Below are 23,650 nucleotides of genomic sequence, written 5' to 3' on the forward strand. Positions count from 1 at the left end.
ATAGTAGTGTGTACATTCTTCCAATGTACCCCTCCCCCTCCCCTGTCCCATAACCATAAGTTTATTTTCTATATCTGTAACTCTGCTTCTGTTTTCTAGATAAGTTCTTTTGTGGTCTTTTTTAAGATTCCACAAGTAAATGAAATCGTGTGATATTTGTCTGTCTTACTTCACTCAGTATAACAGTCTCTAGGTCAATCCATGTGGTTGCAAATGGCATTATTTCATTCTTTTTGTTTATGGCTGAGTAGTTTTCCGTTATATGTATGTACCGCATCCTCCTTATCCATTCATCTGTTGACGGAGACTTAGGCTGCTTCCATGTCCTGGAGGGAATGTAAATAGTGCTACAATGAACAGTGGGGTGCATGTTATCTTTTCCTGTTATGGTTTTCGGTGGCTACATGCCCACGAGTAGGATTGCTGAGAAGGCAATGGCATCCCACTCCAGTACTCTTGCCTGAAAAATCCCATGGACAGAGGAGCCTGGTGGGCTGCAGTCCATGGGGTCGCTAAGAGTCAGGCACGACTGAGCGGCTTCACTTTCACTTTTCACTTTCATGCATTGGAGAAGGAAATGGCGACCCACCCCAGTGTTCTTGCCTGGAGAATCCCAGGGACAGGGAACCCTGGTGGGCTGCCGTCTATGGGGTCGCACTGAGTCGGACACGACTGAAGCGACTTAGCAGCAGCAGCAGCAGCAGCATGGTAGCTCTATTTGTTTTTAAAGAACCTCCACACTGTTCTCCAGAGTGGCGGCACCGCTCCTAGTTCTACCGCTTAAGAATTTGCAAGGACTTAGGAGCCCTGTATCAGGGATGGATCAAAAACCAAGTATTAGAACAAGAGATACTCCTCGTGCTCTTATCATTTAGGAAGTTACAAGGGATTTAGTGGCCCTGTTGCATGAACTGGGGGCAGAAACCAATACATATTTTCTATTTTCTCACAGTTTCCCTTCTCTCAGGGGTCTCAGTCTTGTTCTACCTGTCGTCCGATGTCTGAACACCTTTGTTTCATTTGTTTTCTAATTGTTTAAGGCAAGGAAATTTATCTGCTGCCATTTACTCCATCATAGCTAGAAGCAAAAGTCCAACTCATTCCTTATTTATTGATGAGTGGTGTTCCATTGAGTGGATATACCGTATTTGTTAAACCTTTCATCTATTGTTGAACATTTGAGTTGTTTCTAATTTTTGGAATGGAACTCAACAAATCTTTGTATGGATGTATGTTTCAGTTTCTCTCGGGTAAATACCTAGGGGTATAATTCCTAGATTGTAGAGTACTGTATATTTAACTTTATAAGACACTGCCAAACAGTCCTCCAAAGTGGCTGTATCAGCAATGTATGAATTCACACTGCTCCACATTATTGTCAACACTTAGTATTGTTAATCTTTTCAACTTTTAGCCGTTCTAGTGCATATGTAATGAAGTTGTTACCACACCAAATTTGGGTCCACCTGCCTGCGCATGGTGAAGCCAATCTACAGACACCAGGCTGTGGTGAAGGAAAGTGTTGTGTTTATTGCAGGGCGCAAACCAAAGAGTCCAGGGCAACTCATGCTTAAAAGGCTCCCCCAACTCCTCAAATTCTTTCAGGGAAAGGTTTTTAAAGACAGGGTGAAGGAAGGGGAGGGACTCGGGGTGATCAGCTCATGGACATTCTTCTGATTGGTTGCTGGTGAGGTAATCAGGAGGGACCATCTGGTTCCAATTGGTCTGGGGTTTATGTGCTTGTGGGCAGCATAATGGCTTCCCCGGGGGCTCAGCAGTAAACAAACTGCCTGTGATGCAGAAGACGCAGGAGACCTGGGTTCGATCCCTGGGTCAGGAAGATTCCCTGGAGGAAGGCGTGGCAAGCCGCTCCAATATTCTTGCCTGGGAAATCCCATGGACAAAGGAGCCTGGCCGACTACAATCCATGGGGTCACAAAGAGTCGGACATGACTGAAGTGACTGAGGATGCTCACATGCAGGGACAGAATACAGTTAACTTCTTCCACCTGTTGGGGGTTTTAGTATCTACAAAACAGCTCAAATGACGTGGCTCAGAATATTATCTTCAGTCCTTGAGGAGAAACTAAAAAGAAACTAAAGGTCCTTGATGCTGTTTAATGGCTAAAGTATTATTATTTTGTCTTGCTTGACTGTTTCCCTTCCTTTCTGCGTTTTCTCACTTCTCTGAATTTACTCTTTGGGCCTTGGGGACGGCCTAGGAAGCTAAAGTCTTTCTTTACACAAGAGGCAGGCAGAGGGCACGGTGTCGGGGGGGTCTGTTCTGGGAAGGCTCCACAGGGTCTGACTCACTTACAGTGTCTCATTAGTTATCAACAGCATGTTCTTGAAAACTAATATTTGCCTGGCGTGCTGCAGTCCATGGGGTTGCAAAGAGCTGGACACGACTGAGCGACTGAACTGAACTGAACGACACCGATAGTCCTTTAGATGCGTATTGGCCATTTGTATTTTTTTTAAATGAAGTTTAGGTTCATATTTTTTCCCTGTTGGCTTGTTCATCTTCTACCTACTGAATTGTAAGAGTTCTTTTTATTTTCTAGATGTACGTGCCTTGTCAGCTATAACAGAGTCCATGCTTTTAACCACTCCTTTTTGTTTAATTGAGGGGAATGAGAGGTGGTTGTATGGATATAAACAGGCCATTATAACTGAGGAGAGAGATGATTGTGTTTTACACCAGCAAAGAAGTTTAGATGGAGCAAGGTGGATGGAATTAAAAAAAAAATCTTTAAGGGATTCTGGGTCTATCTGTTTTTCCCTTGTCTTCTGATTATTCTTAAATATGTCTAAAATATACAACCCTGAATCATGTCTGTGCTTGAATTAACTGCAGGAGAATGTCTCAGGAACCTCGGAGATGCTCTCTTTGGCTGTTCCTTTTCCTGAGCCTTGGAGTGGCAAGTTATAGCGTTCCAGACTCCCGGCAGGGTAAGTCCCGAGGGAGGAGTCATCTGTCACAGTTCCCACACATCCCAGGGGATGGAGTGGGGCTAGGTCAGTTCAGGTATATGTCGCTACGGAGTGTTCTGGGATGTGTGTACCTGTGTACCCTGTATGTGCCTGTATGTGTAGAATTTTCAGGGTTATTCTAAAAGGGTTTCTCAAACCAAGATTTCCTCACATTGGCACAAGTATAATAAAAATTCACTAAAAATTTCCGTCATGAGTAACCTTTTCTGGGGGATCTTTCCTTAACACATCTGTATTTTTGAAGGTCATCCCATTCAATTCTGTTTATACATTCCATGGCTTTGTTGCAGATTTGCACCCATTGTTGCAAAAGATGGCGGTGAGTATACCATTTTCTTCTAAACAACATCCCCTCTGTTGAAACGGCCAACTCGTGGATGTTATACTTGATGTTATCTCTTTGCCTTTTAGGAAGAAATAATAGATGGAAGCTACCTGAATGGTAACATTCCCACTGTCCCCCCTTGTCGCGTCTAAGAATTTCAAACAGGAGGTGCCTGTGATCTCTCTGGAATGATTCCTTTTTAAGTTGTCTTTTCATTTTATTTCCATTGTAGCATTGCTGGATCTCATACAGTTTCAAAGGTAACTCATCCTAAAGGGGAGGTGGAGGGATGGAATAGATTTTCTTAATGGGAAGTCCCTTAACTATAAAAAGTACTATATACTCGTTTATCCAGTTTATCCAAAATTTAGCCAATGCACAAGTGTTTTAGAATAGATACATTGTTCCGTACAGTTTTGGCCCGCTCTACTGTAACACAAGAGCTAACATTTACTGAGTGCTTACTATGTAGCAGGTACTATTCTAAGTGCTTAATGCATAGAATACACATATAATCCTCACAAACCTCAGTCTCCTCCCACCCAGGTATGTCCTTTTGTTATCTCATTGGATAGAATAATGAAACTGGGGCCCAAGGAGGTGATTTAAGGCTGATTCCCTCAACTGGAAAGTGATGAAGCTGGGGTGTGTGTCTAGCAGCCTGGCCCCAGGGTGCACCGTCACTTTATTTTTTTAGAGTGCTCTATCATTTTATTTTATTTGGCCACACCCTGTGGCATGTGGGATCTTAGTTCCCTGACCAGGAGTCGAACTGGTGCCACTTGCGATGGGAGTCTTAACCACTGGACCACCAGGAAAGTCCCTCACTGTCCCTTTATGTGCTGTTAGATGCCACCCTGTGGAGCAGGGCACTGCGTAGTGTGGTGGCAAGGTAAATATTAACAGATGATTCTAATATAACAAGTACTATGAAGGACAGATGGGAGACTTGGGGCCCTATGACAGGAGCACTCAATCATATTAAAGTGAAAGATCCCCATAAACACTCTTCTCCCTAAGGTAACTCCAGTTGACAGTATTGAATATATTCTTGTAGGCTAAAATTTTTTATGTCTCTAACTATCCATCTATCTAGAGCACCTATGTATCTATCTATAACGAGAATGTGATTATAAAAGGCCTTCTAATTGTTTAAGGCAGGAGAATTTATCCACTGCCAGCTACTCCATAATAGCTGGAAGCAAAAGTCCCACTCATTCCCCTTTTCTGAGTGAGTGGCATTCCACTGAATGGGTATTACCACCTGTTGAACATTTTACCTGTTGTTGGACATCTGAGTTGTTTTCAATTTTTGGCTGTTATGAATGAAGGTGTGCATTTTCTGTGTGTTTGGCAATGTTTTAGCACTTTACATGTGTGGACAGATTTAATTCTCACAGTTAGCTATATTTACATCGGAGAAGGCAACGGCACCCCACTCCTGGTAGGCTGCAGTCCATGGGGTCGCTAACAGTCAGACATGGCTGAGCGAGTTCACTTTCACTTTTCACTTTCATGCATTGGAGAAGGAAATGGCAGCCCACTCTAGTGTTCTTGCCTGGAGAATCCCAGGGACGGGGAGCCTGGTTGGCTTCCATCTATGGGATCACACAGAGTTGGACACAACTACACTGACTTAGCAGCAGCTATGTTACATAGAAAGGGAAACTGGGGCACAGGAAAACTCAGTAAATTGCCTGAGTCCACACAGTTGAGTGGTAGAGCCAGGATTCAAATCCAGGTTTTGAGCCAACAGTCTTAACTATGCTATTCCAGCCTCTCATGGTATACACAGCATTTGTTTTGTAAATTTAATATAGTCAGGGGGCTTCCCTGGTGGCTCAGCTGGTAAAGAATCCACCCGCAGTGAGGAAGACCTGGGTTTGATCCCTGGGTTGGGAAGATCCCCTGGAGGAGGGACACCTGTCCAAGTCCGTCTGTTTGGATTGTTAATCTGAGTGGATTGTTACAGGATTTAGAATATAGCACACAGCTCTGAAACTGATTATTGTCTTTGAGAGACTGGTGTTTGGGTGGGTTCCTAATACTGGAAACTCCCCTACACTGTGCCAAGGCAACACATCACCTTCCTCCAAGCACAGAGTTCCTAGCATCCTGGCCCACTCCCACTGTCCTTTCTGAACTTCGGTCCCCTGAGCTCTTAGCTAGCAGGGGGACTACCCATCCTAGTGGAACCTGTCATCATGACCTTCTCTGTCTGTCTTTGACTAAAGCTCCCACGTGTGGACGGCAGACCTATCCCATAGAGTCCTGGCCTATCTGAACTCACGGCACGTTGCCTTCACCATCCCCAGCCTGAAGGTGTGTATCTGAGACCCACCCCTGTGTTCCCTTCTCAGTGCACAGGGATTGCAAACTCAGGAGCCAGGTGAGTTGGAGAACTGGCGGAGAGCTAGACTTCACTTCTGCAAAGAAACGTGTTCTGTCCAGTTTTTTTGGAAACGTGCTATAAGCTCTTTTGTCTTTCATTTTTCTACTTTTGATGGAGATATGGTGTCTGTATAGGGTATAGGCTGAGCTGCTGTCTCTCAGCAAAGCCCCCTCAAATTATAGCAGCTCAGCCATGAAATTAAACGACGCTTACTGCTTGGAAGGAAGGTTATGGCCAACCTAGATAGCATATTAAAAAGCAGAGACATTACTTTGCCAACAAAGGTCCGTCTAGTCAAGGCTATGGTTTTTCCAGTGGTCATGTATGGATGTGAGAGTTGGACTGTAAAGAAAGCTGAGCACCGAAGAACTGATGCTTTTGAACTGTGGTGTTGGAGAAGACTCTTGAGAGTCCTTTGGACTGCAAGGAGATCCAACCAGTCCATCCTAAAGGAAATCAATCCTGGGTGTTCATTGGAAGGAGTCATACTGAAGCTGAAACTCCAGTACTTTGGCCACCTCATGCGAAGAGTTGACTCATTGGAAAAGACCCTGATGCTGGGAGGGATTGGGGGCAGGAAGAGAAGGGGATGACAGAGGATGAGATGGCTGGATGGCATCACCGACTCGATGGACATGAGTTTGAGTGAATTTTGGGAGTTGTTGATGGACAGGGAGGCCTGGCATGCTGTGATTCATGGGGTCGCAAAGAGTTGGACATGACTGAGTGAGTGAACTAAACTGAACTGAAACAATTAAGCTTATTTATATTATGTGTAATAGTCCACACCACCCTTATGGCAGAAAGTGAAGAGGAACTAAAAAGCCTCTTGATGAGAGTGAAAGAGGAGAGTGAAAAAGTTGGCTTAAAGCTCAACATTCAGAAAATGAAGATCATGGCACCCGGTCCCATCACTTCATGGGAAATAGATGGGGAAACAGTGGAAACAGTGTCAGACTTTATTTTTTGGGGCTCCAAAATCACTGCATATGGTGACTGCAGCCATGAAATGAAAAGATGCTTACTCCTTGGAAGAAAAGCTATGACCAACCTAGATAGCATATTCAAAAGCAGAGACATTACTTTGCCGACTAAGGTCTGTGTAGTCAAGTCTATGGTTTTTCCAGTGGTCATGTATGGATGTGAGAGTTGGACTGTGAAGAAGGCTGAGCGCCAAAGAATTGATGCTTTTGAACTGTGGTGGTGGAGTTGGTGATGGACAGGGAAGCCTGGTGTGCTGCAGTTCATGGGGTTTCAAAGAGTCGGACATGACTGAGCGACTGAACTGAACTGAACTGAGGTGGGAAGTCCAGAGAGGAGAGGCAACTCTACCGCAAAAGGCCATCGGCGGGTGGGGTGGGGGGGAGGTTCCTTCTGTCTTATTGCTTTATCATCATCTAGGGAGTTGCTGCTTGTGTGGTTGAAATAACATATCCAACCCAGAGAGGGTGCTGTGCGAAAGAGGAAGTGAAAGGTCAACAGCCTCTCTTTAAGGATGTGACCCGGAAGTTGCATACTTCCTCCTGCTCTCATTTCATTGGCTCACAGTCCACAGTCACATCTTACTGCAGAGGAATAAGATGAGAGGCCATGTACCCGGATAAAACTTGTGGGCTTCTGTTGCTAAAAGGAATTACAAGAGAGAGGATCTTTGGGTATAATTATCAGTCTCTCAATCGCAGGTCCAGGAAATGTTTTTCTCCCCTTTAAATTCGACCATAAGAAAAACAGTAGCGCAAGTGCGTAAATAGATGGCAATGGATATTTACATTAGGGAACAATAGGGCATGGTAGGAACTGCAGTGAGCTGGCCAGCCTCTACCTCATTAGAGTAATTAGTAGACGGGGTGCAATGTTGTGCTCTGTGAAGAGCACAGAAAACTGAAAGAACATTCTTTCAGAATTCAAAGACTGTTACCTGATTCAGCAAAGAGGTCATATCACTTATGAATGAAGTTCCGACATACGTCTTTGTTGTTTCAACTTTTACTGACTTTATGGTGAAGATGAACATTCGTGTGAGAGCTACGCTGAGATTGCTGGTTGTTAACCACTTACAGCCACTAGATGGAGGTGGCTGGTGGCCTCAGGGCATCTGCTTTCTTCGTCTTGTTCATCAGTCTGTGTAATCTATAAAGAAGTAGTGCTTGCCCTTTTCTCTCTAGCAGTAGGGCTCCTCATGAAATGTGTATATTTTAACCTGATTTGAGCTATACTCCCTCTCTTCCTGTTTGTATATTCATTTATTCATTCAGTACCTACTCATCCAGCCTCTAGTCTCTGCCAGGCACGGTTGTAGACACTGGAGACTCAGAACAGGCAGTCACCTTACCACCCATGTGGGCCTTTCAGTCTAGAGGGAGAGACATCCAGTAAACAGTTCTTCAACTCATTCAAGACAGAGGATAATGGCTGGCACTGATTGAGAACACTTTACGTACTCATTTACTCCTTGTGATATAGGATTAATCTTTACTTATATAGTAAGTTTGACTCTTGTCCCTACTTTTCAGCTGAGAAAACTGAGACCTGGAGATACTGTCGCCCATTTATCAAAACCCAGGAATCTCAGTTAAATTTGACTTGCAGATTAATAACAAATACATTTTTAGTATAAGTATATTCCATGCAATATTTGGCATATGCTTATGCTAAAAATTATTAGTTGTTTATATTTAATTCAAATGTAGCCAGGCATCCTGTATTTTATCTAGCAATCCTAGTTAAGGAAATTGCATAAGGCTGCACAACTAGTAAGTGGCAAGGTGGGGATTTGCACATGTGTTGTCTGGTTCTGCCATAAAGGTGGTGTCATCTGCATATATGAGGTTATTGATATCTCTCCTGGCAATCTTGATTCCAGCTTGTGCTTCTTCCAGCCCAGCGTTTCTCATGATGTATTCTGCATATAAGTTAAATAAGCAGGGTGACAATATACAGCCTTGACGTACTCCTTTTCCTGTTTGGAACCAGTCTGTTGTTCCATGTCCTGAACTGTCTGGTCCTAGAGCTTACCTTTTGTCCATGATGCTTTGCTGCCTTTCTAGAGCATTTTTATTTAAGGAAGATTTAGAAAATAGCTCCCCAGGTAGCAGAGGAAATCTCCTCTAGGAGAAACTGCTGGCCTCTGCTCCTTACCCTGGAGGGGATGCCATAGCCAGTTCATGCTGCCTGAATGTTGCTCCTGTGCAGAGGGTTTGGAGCATGGCAGAGGGTTTGGAGCGTGGCAGAGGGTTTGGAGCATGGCAGAGGGTTTGGAGCGTGGCAGAGGGTTTGGAGCATGGCAGAGGGTTTGGAGCATGGCAGAGGGTTTGGAGCGTGGCAGAGGGTTTGAGCAGGGACCATCTGGGCATAGTAAAATATCTGAGTAGAGGTCAGCTGCTCTGGACTTGAAACCTCAATTGCCTGCAGGGACCAGGCAGCTATGGCTGGAGGGTGGTGATCAGGAAGAGTAATTACAGTGAGCAACTGCCCCTTGGCCTGTTGATTATTATACAGAAGGGGATATGTGTCTAGCACTGCCACATCTTTGTGGATTTTTTGAGGAATTTCCTGAATTTTAAATGTTGGTAGCTCATTAAAAATTTTGGAGTCAACTCAGCCAAACGCGTGCAGGCTGCCAGCTTGCGGTCCCTGCAGGGAATTAGGTGGCTTGGCTGGGTGCTGGCTGTGTGATCCTGTCCTGTCCTCACTGACTCGCCCAGCATTCCATGTCCAGGCAGCCATGGAAAACCTCCTGGAGCAGCGTTTGTACCAGCCCCAGAAGCTGCTGGAGGACCTGAGGGGGACAGATGCTCAGCAGTTCCACACTGCCATGAAATGCCTCTTAGAAGACAAGAAGGACCGCCTGGTGAGGCTTTCTTGGCATCCTGGGAGTGGGGGAAGTCCCGGGCATTCAACTTGGTGCTTGTCAAGTTGAATGGAATTGAGCCTCATTCTGCCTTTCTTCATTTCCTCCCTGAAAACTCCTTGGGACCTAGATTTTCTGTCTTACTTCCTCCAGAGTTCAAATGAAATGCCTTATAATTCATATTCTTATGGTAACTCAGATAGTAAAGAATCCACCTGCTATGCAGGAGACCTGGGTTCAGTCTCTGGGTTGGGCAGATCCCTTGGAGAAGGGAAAAGAAACCCAATCCAGTATTCTTGTCTGGAGAAGCCTGTGGACAGAGGAGCCTGGTGGGCTACAGTCCATGGGGTCATAAAGAATTGGACATGACTGAGAAACTAACACTTTATAAGTACCAAGAAATGAAGGATGCCCAGACAAGCCAGTGTAGAAACTGGCAAGACAGTTCAGTGGGCTGTGCAGCTGGAGCTCTCCCAGCTCACTGCAGCTCTGAACCCTCAGGAATGCCACCTGGACACACTCACACTCTGTCCAGGGTCCTGGCCTAAGCGTTACCAAGATACCGGTCCTGGTTTGGGGGGATTCTGAAACCTCAAACGAACAGAACTTTCTTCTTTTCTAGTAGGTATAATCCTTCCTCAGTTTCAATTCTGTAAAAAAATGCTTTGTAGTTAAAAGCAGTCTGAGGAAGGCTGGTATAAAAATATTGATCAAAAAAAAAAAAGGTATTGTAAAGGCACAGTTGTGGCAGTCAGCTTTTTGAAAGTAACTTGTGAAGCATTTACCATATCCTAAATTGCACTCTTTGCAGACTTGTACACATATGCTCTGCTTTCAGAATAAATTTGCAAATTATACACAAAAAGGAGGAAGCTTTTAATATAGATATTGCATTTATAAATGATCTATATTAGAATATAAAAATCTCCAGTTATATTCAATTACTACCCATGTTGTACAACAGGTACCTTTTATTTTAGTTGCTAACAAAAGGCTACACAACACACACACACACAAAGAAATCAGGGGTACTGAGGAGTCCCAGTAGTTTGGCTGCATAAATACCCATGAATGATTATTGTGTACCAGGAGACACTGGGTTCTAGATGAAAGACAGTCTCTGCCCTCAAGGAGCTTATGGTCCAGAGGAGACAGAAACAGGCAATTTTCACAAAATAAGGTTGGCTATGTAAGAGCAAAGCAAGGCCTCTGAGACACAGAGAATCACTGGGAATCAGAAAGGTGAGGTTTAGAGCTTTTCAGAGACAGTTGAAAGTGGAGCAGCATTTTCCTAAGGGAATTGAAGTGTTTAAACATTTTAATAATCATAAATTAATTTCAATGTCTGTTATTAAAATACACATCAAAACTGTGAGTTTGATGGAGATGTAGTTTTTCCTTTTGAAATGAATTTAAGTTTTAAGAAGAGTCAGTTTAAAGTAAAAAATTACGGAGAAGGAAATGGCAACCCACTCCCATAATCTTGCCTAGGAAATCCCATGGACAGAGGAGCCTTGTGGGCTACAGTCCATGAGGTGGCAAAGAGCTGGACATGATTGAATGACTGAATAACAGCAAAAAGTACCAAGTGTACAATCCTAACTAGCTAGCTGATTATTTAGGAGCTGAGTGTGTCAAAGCCACAGAGAACCTGTCTGTTAGAGCTCATTCAGTTAGTAACCTTTATCGAGTCCCATGTATGTTTGTTAAAAATAAAATAAAATTGAAAGCCTTTGTATAAAAAAATTAAAAAAATAAAGTAAAAAATTAAATAATTATAAAGGTGATGAAAGATATGGCAAAAATGAGGATGGTGGCCTAAGAAAATGGTCTGGATTAATGTTTATTGAGGGTTTACCATGTGTCAGGTATTATCCTGAGGGAATGATCAGTGAGCTGTTTCTGTAGAGAGGGCCTGATAAGAAATATTTCAGGCTTTGTAGGCCGTACAGTCTCTGTCACAACTACTAAACTCTGTGGTTGTAGTGTCAAAGTAGACGACAGGTGAATGAATGGATCTGGATGTGTGCCTATAAAACTTTATTTACAGGAACAGGCGGTAGGCTGAATTGGGCCCGTGGGCTGTATTTGCTAACACTCTTCTAAAGGTTTAACAAGCCAGGACTTTCTGAAATAAGGATAACTAGAATCGTACCATTTCAATATTCAGATGAGGAAACAGGCTTGGAGAGGTTGAGTAACTTCAGGTTACACAGCTTGAAAGTGGCAAATCTGAGGTAAGAACCTGGGTTTCTGACTCTTAGCTGTGAGCCCGTGGCAAGGCCCGCAGGCTCCTTCTCAGAAAAAGGTGTTAACATCTATACAATGAAATACAAAGGATGATAAAGGAAGTTGATTCTATTGAAAGACATTTATCAAAATACGTAAGACAAAGTTGGGGGTCAGTAATTCTTGAATACTTTCAATAGTAAGGTTTAGTGGTTGGTCTAACAGCTTCTGTAATTTTGAGGAAATGTTGAGTGTAAGCGAGATTTCAAGTCATTTACAGCAACGGTAGTGAGTTATGAAAGTGTTTGTGATTTTTAGTGATGATGACACATTAAAGCTTCTTGCTGATTCAAAGCCACCTTGCTGGCTCGCTGCCTATGTTCATCCTTGAAGGAGATGCTGGGGGTCAGTTCCACAGCTGTGAAACGGAGGATGCAATTCCCTCCACTCCCCACCCCTAATACTATCCACAGACCCCTGCCTCAGAACCCCCAAGTTACACTCTTAACCATTGCACTGTTTGGCCCCAACTGGCAAGGACGGAAGTTAGGAAACTTGTAGATGTGGTTAGATGAGTGGGCTTGGATTCAGTACCCTTGTTTCAGATCCCAGCTTTGTGTGCCTTTGGGCAGGTTGTCTAATCTCACTTTTGCTTCTTGTCACCTGTGATAGTGAGTTAATTATAGCATGTAATGTTTGCTGAGCATTCACTAGGTACCAAGCACTCTCCATTCATTAAATCTCATTCGGTTTTTATAAATCTAGGAGGTAAGCACTGATTTTTATCTTCATGCAAGAGGAAGACATTGAGACTTAAAAACGATAAGTGACTTACGCAGGGACACACACATATAAGTCAAGGGCCTGGGCTTTGAACCTAGGAATATTTGACCCTCAGACCTGTGGGTATCAACCTATAGGACTGTTGTGAGAATAACAGGAGAGTATGCATGGTTGCTCCATGCTTGGCACAGTGCCTGGCGTGTAGTGCATACTCAGTAAATTGTGGTTGTTATTTTTGGAAGGCATGTTGGGTGAAGGACAGAGTTGTGAACAGTCAAATTTTGTGTAAACTCTGTCAGCATTCCTGGGGTCTGTGGTCCAAAGGATGTATTCAGTCATCCTAACAGGCTATTTCTCAACATCTTCTGCGTACCAGGAATCCCACTGGGCACATGGCATGGGCCTCAGCACTTTCCTGGCTCAGCTTCATCTATACACTGAAATCAGATGCCAGGGCTCCACCAGAGCCTGGTGAAAGCAGGCTCTATGGTGGTGCTGGGGATCATCTCCCTCGTCGTTTTTATGTACAGCCAGGGTTGAGGTCCACTGGCTTGGAGGAAAGACAGGTTTGTAAGCATTTCTAATCACGGAGTTTGGTTTAGGATGTTCTTGGAAGCCCAGAGTGGAGGGAGGTTTGATTTGACCAAAGTAGGACATCAGAGAAGACTTCACTGTTTCAGTGATGACTGACCTTGACCTGAAAGAATCAGCTGGAATTCGCTGAGACAAGGAGGTGGGGATTCCAGCTAGAGCAAGGGCCTGAGGTGTGACAGTCATGATGTATCTGGAGAAAGACAAGGCATTCTGTAGGTGACAGAAAAGTCTAGAATATTTGACATAGCAGCATAGCGTTTAATAGTGGTCCTGAATTTCACCTCTGCTGCTAAGCGTGGTCCCGCCCAGTGTTTCCAGATTGAGAGGCAACCCTGACTTCTGCCACCCCTTTAGGAGCTGGACAACATCGTTATTGACTTGGGAGAGATTCGGAAACAAGCCTTGCAGAGCCCGGGTGTGAACCGCAGCCTGTTTCTCGTCACGCTGGAGAGGTGTTTCCAGGTGCTGAACCCCCTGGAGTGTGTGGAGATCCTGGGCATGGTGCTGAGGGGATCCTCAGGCCGCTTTCTCCACCCGGACATCATGGAGAGTCTCCCGCAAGACCTGCATGAAGACGTCTTCAAGAACCTGTGAGTGTCCTCCCCACAACCCGCTGACTCCACTCGCTGCCCCTCAGAGTCTGTCCTGAGGTCAAGGAGGTAACACATGAGGGAGGGGAGAAGGCAGTGAGGACAGGTTAATATTCGAGGTCAGTTTAGAGATGGCTTGATTAAAACAGTCTCCCGCATTTTAGTCATTCTGGTATCATCCTCATAATTTTTGCCTGTATTTTTATTTTGTGTATTTAAAAAATAGTGATTCATTCTATTTGCTTAAAATATCTATATTAAAAATAAAAAATGATACATGCTACTGTATATAAAAGAGATAACCAACAAGGACCTCCTGTATAGCACAGAGAACTAGATTCAGATTTGGTAACAATCTATAAGGGGAATGAATCTGAAAAAAATAGATATATGTATGTATAACTGAATCACTTTGCTGTACACTTGAAACTAAGGTAACATTTTAAATCAACTATACTTGAATAAAATTAAGTAAATTAATTTTAAAAAAGTAAATATGGTATAGTTACTATAAATGGGAAACCAGTATCATTTGTCTTTGTTGTTGTTTAATCGCTATCATGTAAGGAATCATAAAAATAAATACAACAGCAATTTAAAAAGTGTCATTAAATCCTAGCTCGATATATTGCTCTGAGCTTGGGACCTGTTCTCAGGTAAAAAAGGAGCTGAGTGTGTGTTGAAGACTCCCTAGTGCTAAATTGAGACTTTCTCCTTGAGAGGTAGCAGGACTGACAGACACAGTTGGATCCAGGAGCTCAAATGATGCCATCAGCAACATCTCTGTTTTTTTTACCTCTCAGCTCTGCCCTCCTCTGCGTTGGCCTTGCTCCCAGGCAAGCTCTCTCCACAACGGAACACAATGGAGGGGCAGTTCCAGGCCCCTCCTCAGAGTGCCTGGTCCAGAGGACTTTCCCAGCAATTCCAAGCAGAGTCCTAGACCTGATTCTCATTGGTCCAGACTAGGTCATGTGCCCATTCTTGAGCTGATGACTGTGGCCAATGGGATCTGGGGAGATGAATGGCTTGCACGTGGGTCACAGTTCCACCCAAACCACATGGATGTGGGAGAAACATCATTTTCCCAAGAAAAACTGAGGTGCTGTTAATGCAAGAGAGGGGGTGGATGCTTGACAGTCAAAACTCAGATGTCCAGCACAGAAGCTTTATAGAAACCCTGAATAAGAGTCCAGGAAAAGATTTTGGGCCCTACAGAGAGAAAGACAATAGAACAATACAGGTATAACCCTGCATGACTCCAGGTTCTCATCATCACTAGGGAGTCCAGAATATGCCCCCATTTCCTGTTTCCCAATGAGCATCATTTAATCCAACCTCTTCTTTCACAGATGAAGAAACTGAGGCCCAACAAGGGGACGGTATACCTGAAGTGACCTCATAGGGTTTGACTTAATCTGAACTCAAGCCAGTTCTCCTGAACCTCAGTTTTGCCTACTTCTTACTCTACCCTTCTACTTGTGAGGGTGATGTCATTAACTCCATTCCCATTTTTCAAATGGGAAAATTGAGGCAGTGAGATTGAATAACTTGACCTAGGTCATGATAGAAAGTGAAAGTGAAGTCGCTCAGTCATGTCTGACTCTTTGTGACCCCATGGACTGTAGCCCACCAGGCTCCTCCATCCATGGGGTTCTCCAGGCAAGAATACTGGAGTGGGTTGCCATTTCCTTTTCCAGGGGATCTTCCAGGCCCAGGGATCGAACTCAGGTCTCCCACATTGCAGGCAGACCCTTTAACCTCTGAGCCTTAAGTCCAGATCCTTAGGTCATGATAGAGCATTGTTACAAATGGGCAAGGTTTCCCTTAAATGATGTTTACCATTTTTTCAGAATTACTGAGTGTAGCTATCTCCTGTCCCTTTCATCCCCTCTGCTGTTATGAAAAACAAAACAACAACTGAAAGAGAGAGAGAAAGAAGAGGAAGAGGAAGAGGAAGAAGAAGAACCAGAATAAGAGGAGAAAGAGGAAGAAAAACAAGAAGGAGGAGGAGGAGGAAGGGTGAGGAAGAAAAAGAAGAAAAGAAAGATACAGAGAGAAGACCCTACGATGGATTGAAAGTTTGTCTCTCCACATATGAAATGACTGGGAGAGTGGCGGGGACAAACCTGAAGCTTAGGAAAGGCTGGCGAATTGCTCATTTGGTGAATTGATTTTCAGTGGTGGGTGGAATTGAGTGAAGTCTTCCGGGATGAAGAGACTCAACTGTTTTGCCAGGATGAGCCAGAGGGGTGATCAGTGCCAAATGCTGAAAGGTCAGCTCATATTGGACCAAACGGAACTGCTGGGTGTGTTGACAAGGAGGTCATTTGGGATTTGGGCCACAAGGAGTAGTGTGGCAGTGGGGAAACCAGATGACCCTGGCTTAAAAAGTGACCAAGACACTTTATACCCGCAGGATGTCTGAAATTGAAATGTCAGATACCAACAAGTGTTGGCAAGGAGGTGGAGAAATCAGAACCTTCAGACACTGTTGGTGAGAAAGTAAAACGGTGTAGCTGCTTTGGAAAGTAGTCTGGCAGTTCCTCAAAAGACTAAGTATAGAATTGTCATTTAACCCAGAAATTCCACTTCTAGGTCTACATCCAAGGAAAATGAAGCATGTTACAGAAACACTTGTACGTGAATAATTATAGCAGCATTATTCATAATAGGCAAAAGGTGGAAATAGCCCAACTGATGAGCAGATAAAGAAAATTTGGTATATTTGTACAACAGAATAGAATTTGACCATAAAACAAAGTACTGATGCATGTCTCAACATGCATGAACCTTGAAAACATCATGCCATGTGAAGGAGGCCAGATACAAAAGTGACATATTGTATGATTGCATTTATCTGGAATATTCAGAAGAGGAAAATCTATAGAGACAGGAAGTACATTACTGGTTTCTAAGAGATGGGGTGACTAGAGGTTCAGGGGTGATAGATAAGAGTACAGGGTTCCTTTCTGAGGCACTAAATGGGTTCTAAAATGGCTTGTAGTGATGGTTAGAAAAGTCCATGAATATACTGAAAATCATTGAGTTGTGTACTTTATTATTATTTTTTTTCATGTCAATGTATGGCAAAACCAATACAGTATTGTAAAATAAAATAAAAAAAAAATAAATATTTAAAAAAAAGAGTTGTGTACTTTAAATGGACAAATTGTATGATACACAAGTTACAGCTTAATGAAACTGTTATTGAAAAAAAAATGACCAGGTGGTTGGGAAATGGAGATCAGTCTTTGGCAGATATTTAAATGTGATGGAAAGAGGAAAAATGGGGAAATAGCTACATATAGCAAGGGGATGGGAAAGGCTTAATGACAGCTTAACCAGTGATGGCTTTGGGTGCATTTGCTGTTTGGACCCTGCCTGCAGGCCTGCATCTGTTTGTTTCTTAACTGATACCCACATTTTCATCGTTTAGGTCTGCGTTGTTCAAAGATCTCTATGACCAGACCTCGGCCCATGCCCAGAGGGCTGTCTACTGCTGGATGACTGGGATTCTGAAGACATCCTCCAATGTGACTGGTGAGCCCAGGCCTTGAGGTGGGAACACTTTTTAGGTGGAGTCCATCCTTAAACATGGTGGTGCTTCATCTCTATAAATAGGGATTTGATTTCATTGTCACTTAAGACTTTTACCTTTCTCAGCTTCCAAAAAGGACGTGATGTGGCTTGTGGGAAAACACACATACCCCATTTCATCAATGCATTTTTCACATGTTGAAGTCCCTGAAGTAACAGTCATTTGTATCTTAGAATCAAAGGTGTGTCCTAGTTTCTTAGGAAATAATAACAAGTTTACAAGTTCAAAATCTGTGTTAAAAATCTATATCAAATTGGGACAATATAGTTCTTTTAAAGAAAATCTCTACAGTAAAGCCCACAAATTCAGCACTAAGATTCCTGGCAACCAAAGCAGAAATAGGCCAGGATTTATTTGACTGATGTTTATTTTTTTGTAAATTAATTAATTAATTTTAATTGGAGGCTAATTACTTTACAATACTGTAGTGGTTTTTGCCATACATTGACATGAATCAGCCATGGGTGTACTGATAGATGTTTATTAAAAACCTACTATTTCCTAGACTAGTCAAATTCATAGAGATGGAAAGTAGAGTGGTGGTTGCCAGCGGTTGGGAGAGGAAGGAATGGAGAGTATGGAGAGTTACTATTTATTTATTTCGTTTATTGGCTGTGTCGAGTGGCTTGTGGGATCTTAGTCACCTGACCAGGGATTGAACCCCAGGCCCATGGCTGTCAAAGGGCTGAGTCATAGCCACTGGACCACCAGGGAATTCCCAGAGTTGCTGTTTAATGGGTACAGAGTTTCAGTTTTGCAAGATGAAAAAGTTCTGGAAAGGGATGGTGGTGCTGGTTGCCCAGCAAAGTGAAGGTACTTAATGCCACTGAACTGTGTACTTAAAAGTGATTAAGATGGTAAATTTTATGTTATGTTTATTTTACTACAATTGAAAAAAAAAGAAAAGAATAGCGATGCAGATTAGTGATGCAAACAGTTTCACAGGTAATGTCAACTTGTTGAATCTTTAATGTTAGTAATGTAAACAGAACAAACTCAACACCTAAAAAGAGCCCACTGGACTTACCTGGTGGTCTGGTGGTTGGGACTCCAACATCCAGTGCAGGAGGCGCAGGTTCATTTCTTGGTCGGGGAACTAAGATTGCACATGCCATAGGGTGTGGCCAAAACTTTTTTAAAAAATCTCATTTATTAAAAAAAAGCCTACTGTGTGTCAGCCACTGGAGATACAGAGGAACAGAAGACAAGTCTTTGCTTTATGGAGCTATAGTTTTATTGTGGGTGAGAAGGTGGAGAAAACTTTTAGGCAAGTAAATAAAAAGAGAGGGAGAGAGAGAGGATATAGATATGATTACGGCTCTGCAGAAAATAGAATTGGTCAATGCCATGGAGAGGGTTACTGCTTTAGACTAGAACAGGGCTTGGCCATGGTTTTCTGTAAAGGGCTAGAGTAAATGTTTTAGGCTTTGTGAATGTAACAGAAAAGCAGCCGTAGACAGCAAATAAGTAGGTGCAGCTGTAGCCGAAGAAAGCCTTATTTACAGACACTGACATGTGAATTTCATGTAATTTTCAAGTGTCACAAAATATTCTTCTTTTGATTTTCCCTTAACCATTAAACAATGTAAAAACCAAGCTGAAGTCTGTGCAAAAAGAGATGCTAGGTGGGTTTGGCCCACAGGCTGTAGTTTCTGACCCCCAGATTAAGGAGTCAGAGAAGAGCTCTCTGAGCAGGCGACATTTGGTTTGAAACCAAAATGAGAAATGGAATCAGACGTGTGAGGCGCTGGAGGAAAAGTATTCCAGGCAGGGGAAGCAGCAGATAAAAGGCCCGGAGGTGGAAGTGAGCCTATGTGTGTGGGGGAGACAGAAAAAGCCAGCGGGTGGAAGTGGAGGGAGTGCCAGCCAGCCCTTTCCTGAAATTCAGCTCGGAGATTTGTGTATAAAGAAACATTAAAGAGTGGTATAATAAATGTCTTCCATGCGCAGCAGAATTCCCTCTGCCTGGTGCATAATTGTGACCTCTGGGAAACTGAATCTCACACTATGTAACCTGGGAAATTCACTCAGCTCGCCCACTAGATTCTTGTTGTTCGGTGGCTAGGTCGTGTTCAACTCTTTGCAACCCCATGGTCTGCAGCATGCCAGGCTTCCCTGTCCTTCACTATCTCCTGGAGTTTCATGTCCATCGAGTTGGTGATGCCATCCAATGACCTTATCCTTTGTCATCCCCTTCTCCTCCTGCCCTCAATCTTTCCCAGCATCAGGGTCTTTTCCAGTGAATCGGCTCTTCACACCAGGTGGCCATAGTATTGGAGTTTCAGCTTCAGTGTCAGTCCTTTCAATGAATATTCAGGGTTGATTTCCTTTAGGATTGACTGGTTTGATCTCCTTGTTGTCCAGTGGGACTTTCGAGAGTCTTCTCCAGCACCACAGTTCTAGACTGTCGACTTCCCTTAAGCCCTTGTTGCCAGAATGTAATTAGAGACAGACTCTCCTAAAATCCCCATGTGGTATATTTCATTATTAAACTAAAGTGAATTAAAATGAATTCTATTTGGACTTAAAAAAATTTTTTTTTTTCATGAAGTTCCTTGAGGTAACTTGAAATACTTTGGGTGTCAAAAATATCCTGAATTTGGGGATCATTGATCTTCAGAAATATAGTTCATGCTTAATAATTAGTTAAAAATGGACATCTCAGCTTAGTTCTCAGTGAATTTAATGGCTCCCCCACAGAATTATCTAGCCTTTGGGGCCACCCTTTCTTCTAATAACCAAGTCAGGTGTTCAGAGTTTCCATCTAGAGGCTGTTTACCTGTGCTCACAGCAACAGCTGTGATTTCTGGGTTGGGGAGGCACCCTCTTGTTCTCGTGATGTGGTCCACAGATCAGCTGACCCCACCATCTCCTTTGGGCATCAGCCATTGTCCAAGGCTTCTTGCAATAGCTTTTGGTGACTGATTCACGGCACCCTAAAAATGCTCCCTGCTTTTTTCATTTCCCTCAAATGCTGCCAAAGCAATGTTGTACTTTGTAAATCTTTTACTGGAGGTGGAGGATTAGGGGCAATGGCAGCCAATCCTAGTTCACTGAAACGTAAAAAAAAAATTTTTTTTTTGGCCTCACCCCACATTTGGGAAGATCTCTTGGAGAAGGGAATGGCTGCCTACTCCAGTATTCTTGCCTAGAGAATTCCGGGGACAGAGGAGCCTGGTGGGCTATAGTCCATGGGGTCACAAAGAGTCAGGCAAGACTAAATGACTTAACACTTTCACTTTTACTTTTTCACAGCCTGTGGGGCCTTAGTTCTCCAACCAGCGATTGAACCCTTGCCCTTGGCATTGAAAAGTGGATTCTTAACCACTGGACTACCACAGAAGTCCCAGTTCACTGAAATTTGAATTTGGATCCTGGCCATGATTGTTCCTAAAGTCCCACTGACATTTGCTGATGGGGAATTTCAAATGTCTGAACAGATGATCAAGTTCTCTGGGAATTCAGAGAAGAGAGAAATTATACTGCTGGCTAAGGAGATGAGAGAGGGCTTCAAGGAAGAGGAAATATTTGAGCTCAGTTTTTAAGGTTGGGTTTGGAGAAGGCAATGGCACCCCACTCCAGTACTCTTGCCTGGAAAATCCCAAGGACGAGGAAGCCTGGTAGGCTGCCGTCCGTGGGGTCGCACAGAGTCGGACACGACTGAAGTGACTTAGCAGTTTGAAGCAGAAGGGTTAGGGGAAAGGCAGTCTAGCTGTTGGGAAAGTCCCAAGAGAGGAAAGATTTGGAGACCATTAGGGGTGCATACAAGAAAGGGCAAATGGTTTGGGTTGGCTCATGTATGCAGTGATAATCAATAAGGAAGATAAGGATTGTTACTGGCAGTAATAAAAGAATCAAATATATTTCAAGTTAGTAACTAAACTAAAAATGAAACTATATTTTGTGGTCTTAGTATTAAAAAATAATCTGCATTTCTAACTAGTTCCAAGTGATGCTGAGGCTGCTGGTCCAAGGAGCCGAACTATGAGTAACTATAGGCAATCCATCATTGCCTATGTATAGTGTAGCATCTCGTAAGCAGAGGGCTCTCAAAAAATGGCTGTTGAATGAATTCATGGATGCAAAAAGAGGTCCTGATATCAAAGATATTTCTGACAGTCATTTACCAGTGCATAGGCTTTTATTTATTTACTTTTTAACCCATGTTTTGTCTTTTTTGCAGATGACTCTGTTTCATGGGTCAGTGCAGAAAACTTATGGATTTTGGGCAGATACATGGTTCACTTACCCTTTGAAGAAATTATGAGAATTAGTCCCATAGAAGTAAGTTTGAAAAATACATTTACATGTCTCCATTACCAATACATCTGAAGTAAGGTGTGTTCTGGACTTCCCAGGTGGCGCTAGTGGTAAAGAACCTGCCTACCAATGCAGGAGACCTAAGAGATGCGGGTTTGATCCCTGGGTTGGGAAGATCCCCTGGAGGGGAGGGCACCGCAACCCACTCCAGTGTTCTTGCCTGGAGAATCCCACGGACAGAGGAGCCTGGCGGGCTACAGTCCATTAAATCACAAAGAGTCAGACACGACTGAGTCGACTTAGCATGTACACAAGGTGTGTTCTAAACCTCTCATGTTCAGCCAGCCACTCACCTTAGCTCAATATAACTTGAGCATCTAAAGAAAACTCCTCAAATAAGGCCTCAAGCAGTCAGTTGCTGGGTTGTGTTCTAGTGTAGAAGAGCCAAGAAAACAAAAAGAATTGTGGACAACTAAGACAGTTCTGATGTCAACAATAGGATCTAAAGAGAAGGTTGACTATGAACCAAAGGTAGTTTAAGGGTATTTTTGAAGTCAAGAAATGCCAAGGATCGTAGCTATAGAGTTTACAGTCACTGGAAGCACAAACCCAAGTCAAAAGCAACATGGATCAATTGCTACTTCTATTTATGGCAACTTCTATTGATAGCTACTTCAGCATGAGCGATGATTGGACTTTAAAGTTTACAGTGGAGAAGTGTACATATTCATGGTGCTCAATTCACTGCTCAGGAATTACTCTCCTTTTCCTAATGTTGTTCTGATGATACTACAATCCCTTGGGAGGCATGATTCTAGAACTCAGGAATGCTGAGGAATGCTGCCAACAGGGGAGGCTTTCATAAAGAGTTTGGGGCTTGCCACCAGTTCGTACCCTGTGTCCCCTAACTTTCTACTGGCCAGTGAAAGAAGTGTTTGCATCAAATGACTGGCCCGTTCGAGGACTGACTGACCCAACCACGTCTGGTTATTATGAAATCAGAGGCAGAAGTAGGTTCCTCTTTCTTTAAAACAAATATTTCCTTATTTGGCTGTGCCAGGTCTTGGTTGCAGTATGTAGGATCCTTAGTTGTGGCACGTGGGTCTAGTTCCCTGACCAGGTTTAGAACCTGAGCCCCCTGCACTGGGATCATGGAGTCTTAGCCACTGGACCACGAGGGGAGTCCCTAAGGTTCCTCTTTTTACCTGACAGGCTGGGAATATTTCAGATGTCTCTCAGTTTCATAACCCTCAGTTTAAAATGGATTAGACCTCCATTTTACTTTTTTAAAGTTGAGTGAACTTCAGAAAGTCGAAAGAGATTAAATTCTCAGAAAACTGGGCCCCTAGCAGGGACTTCTTGAGATCCAGGGGCTGTTCACAACATTTCTTCATCTTCTAAACATGTAGAGAAGGGAGGTGAAGCCACAGGGTACCAACACTCAGAGGGAATTTCTTATGGACGTAGAGCACAATCCATGAGGGAGAGACAGCTTTATGAAATCTTTAAGCGAAGAATAACAGGGCCTCAAAATATAGGAGACCTCAGTGCGACACTCTTGGACACACAGGCAAAAAGTGAACAATAATAGAAAGAACCTGAAGAGTATATTTAATAAAGTTGAATGCATTATGTATATATTTACATAATAAGTGTGTGTTAAATATTATGTAAACATGTATTTACATATATATTGTATACATATATCCAACTTTATATCTTACAGAGAGAACACACATTCTTTTTTTAAATCACCTGGGGGTCATTTACAAACCAATTTATCTATTTTAAAAATTCTGATTCCCCAAAGCAAACAATTTGTGGACCACATTCTCTGACCTCAATAAAACAAATCTAGAAATAAATATGCAAGTATTAGCTTGAAAAAAGTTCAACTGCTCCTATATTAAAAAAGAAAAACTTTCCTAAATAACAGGTGGATTGTAGAAGAAACTGAAGCAGCGGTTACAGACCATTAGGAAATCAATGTCACTTAGTTACCAAAGAGGAAATGGGATGAGGGACCGATCAATTA

At 43.0% G+C, this 23,650-nt stretch overlaps 1 protein-coding gene across 2 annotated transcripts in view; it reads left to right on the top strand.

The window, feature by feature from the left end:
* The window catches only part of OTOA (otoancorin), a 73,278-nt gene continuing 52,489 nt past the window's right edge, over window positions 2,862-23,650 (top strand). For both annotated transcript variants that reach the window (XM_018039982.1, XM_018039983.1), the window contains exons 1-9: window positions 2,862-2,952; window positions 3,285-3,313; window positions 3,406-3,436; window positions 3,552-3,579; window positions 5,554-5,641; window positions 9,430-9,561; window positions 13,522-13,757; window positions 17,194-17,297; window positions 21,539-21,639. In XM_018039982.1, the coding sequence (XP_017895471.1) occupies window positions 2,862-2,952; window positions 3,285-3,313; window positions 3,406-3,436; window positions 3,552-3,579; window positions 5,554-5,641; window positions 9,430-9,561; window positions 13,522-13,757; window positions 17,194-17,297; window positions 21,539-21,639 (840 nt within the window). The remainder of the gene's footprint in view (window positions 2,953-3,284; window positions 3,314-3,405; window positions 3,437-3,551; window positions 3,580-5,553; window positions 5,642-9,429; window positions 9,562-13,521; window positions 13,758-17,193; window positions 17,298-21,538; window positions 21,640-23,650) is intronic.

The sequence above is a fragment of the Capra hircus genome, chromosome 25 (genome assembly GCF_001704415.2).
Source record: "Capra hircus breed San Clemente chromosome 25, ASM170441v1, whole genome shotgun sequence".
NCBI lineage: Eukaryota > Metazoa > Chordata > Mammalia > Artiodactyla > Bovidae > Capra > Capra hircus.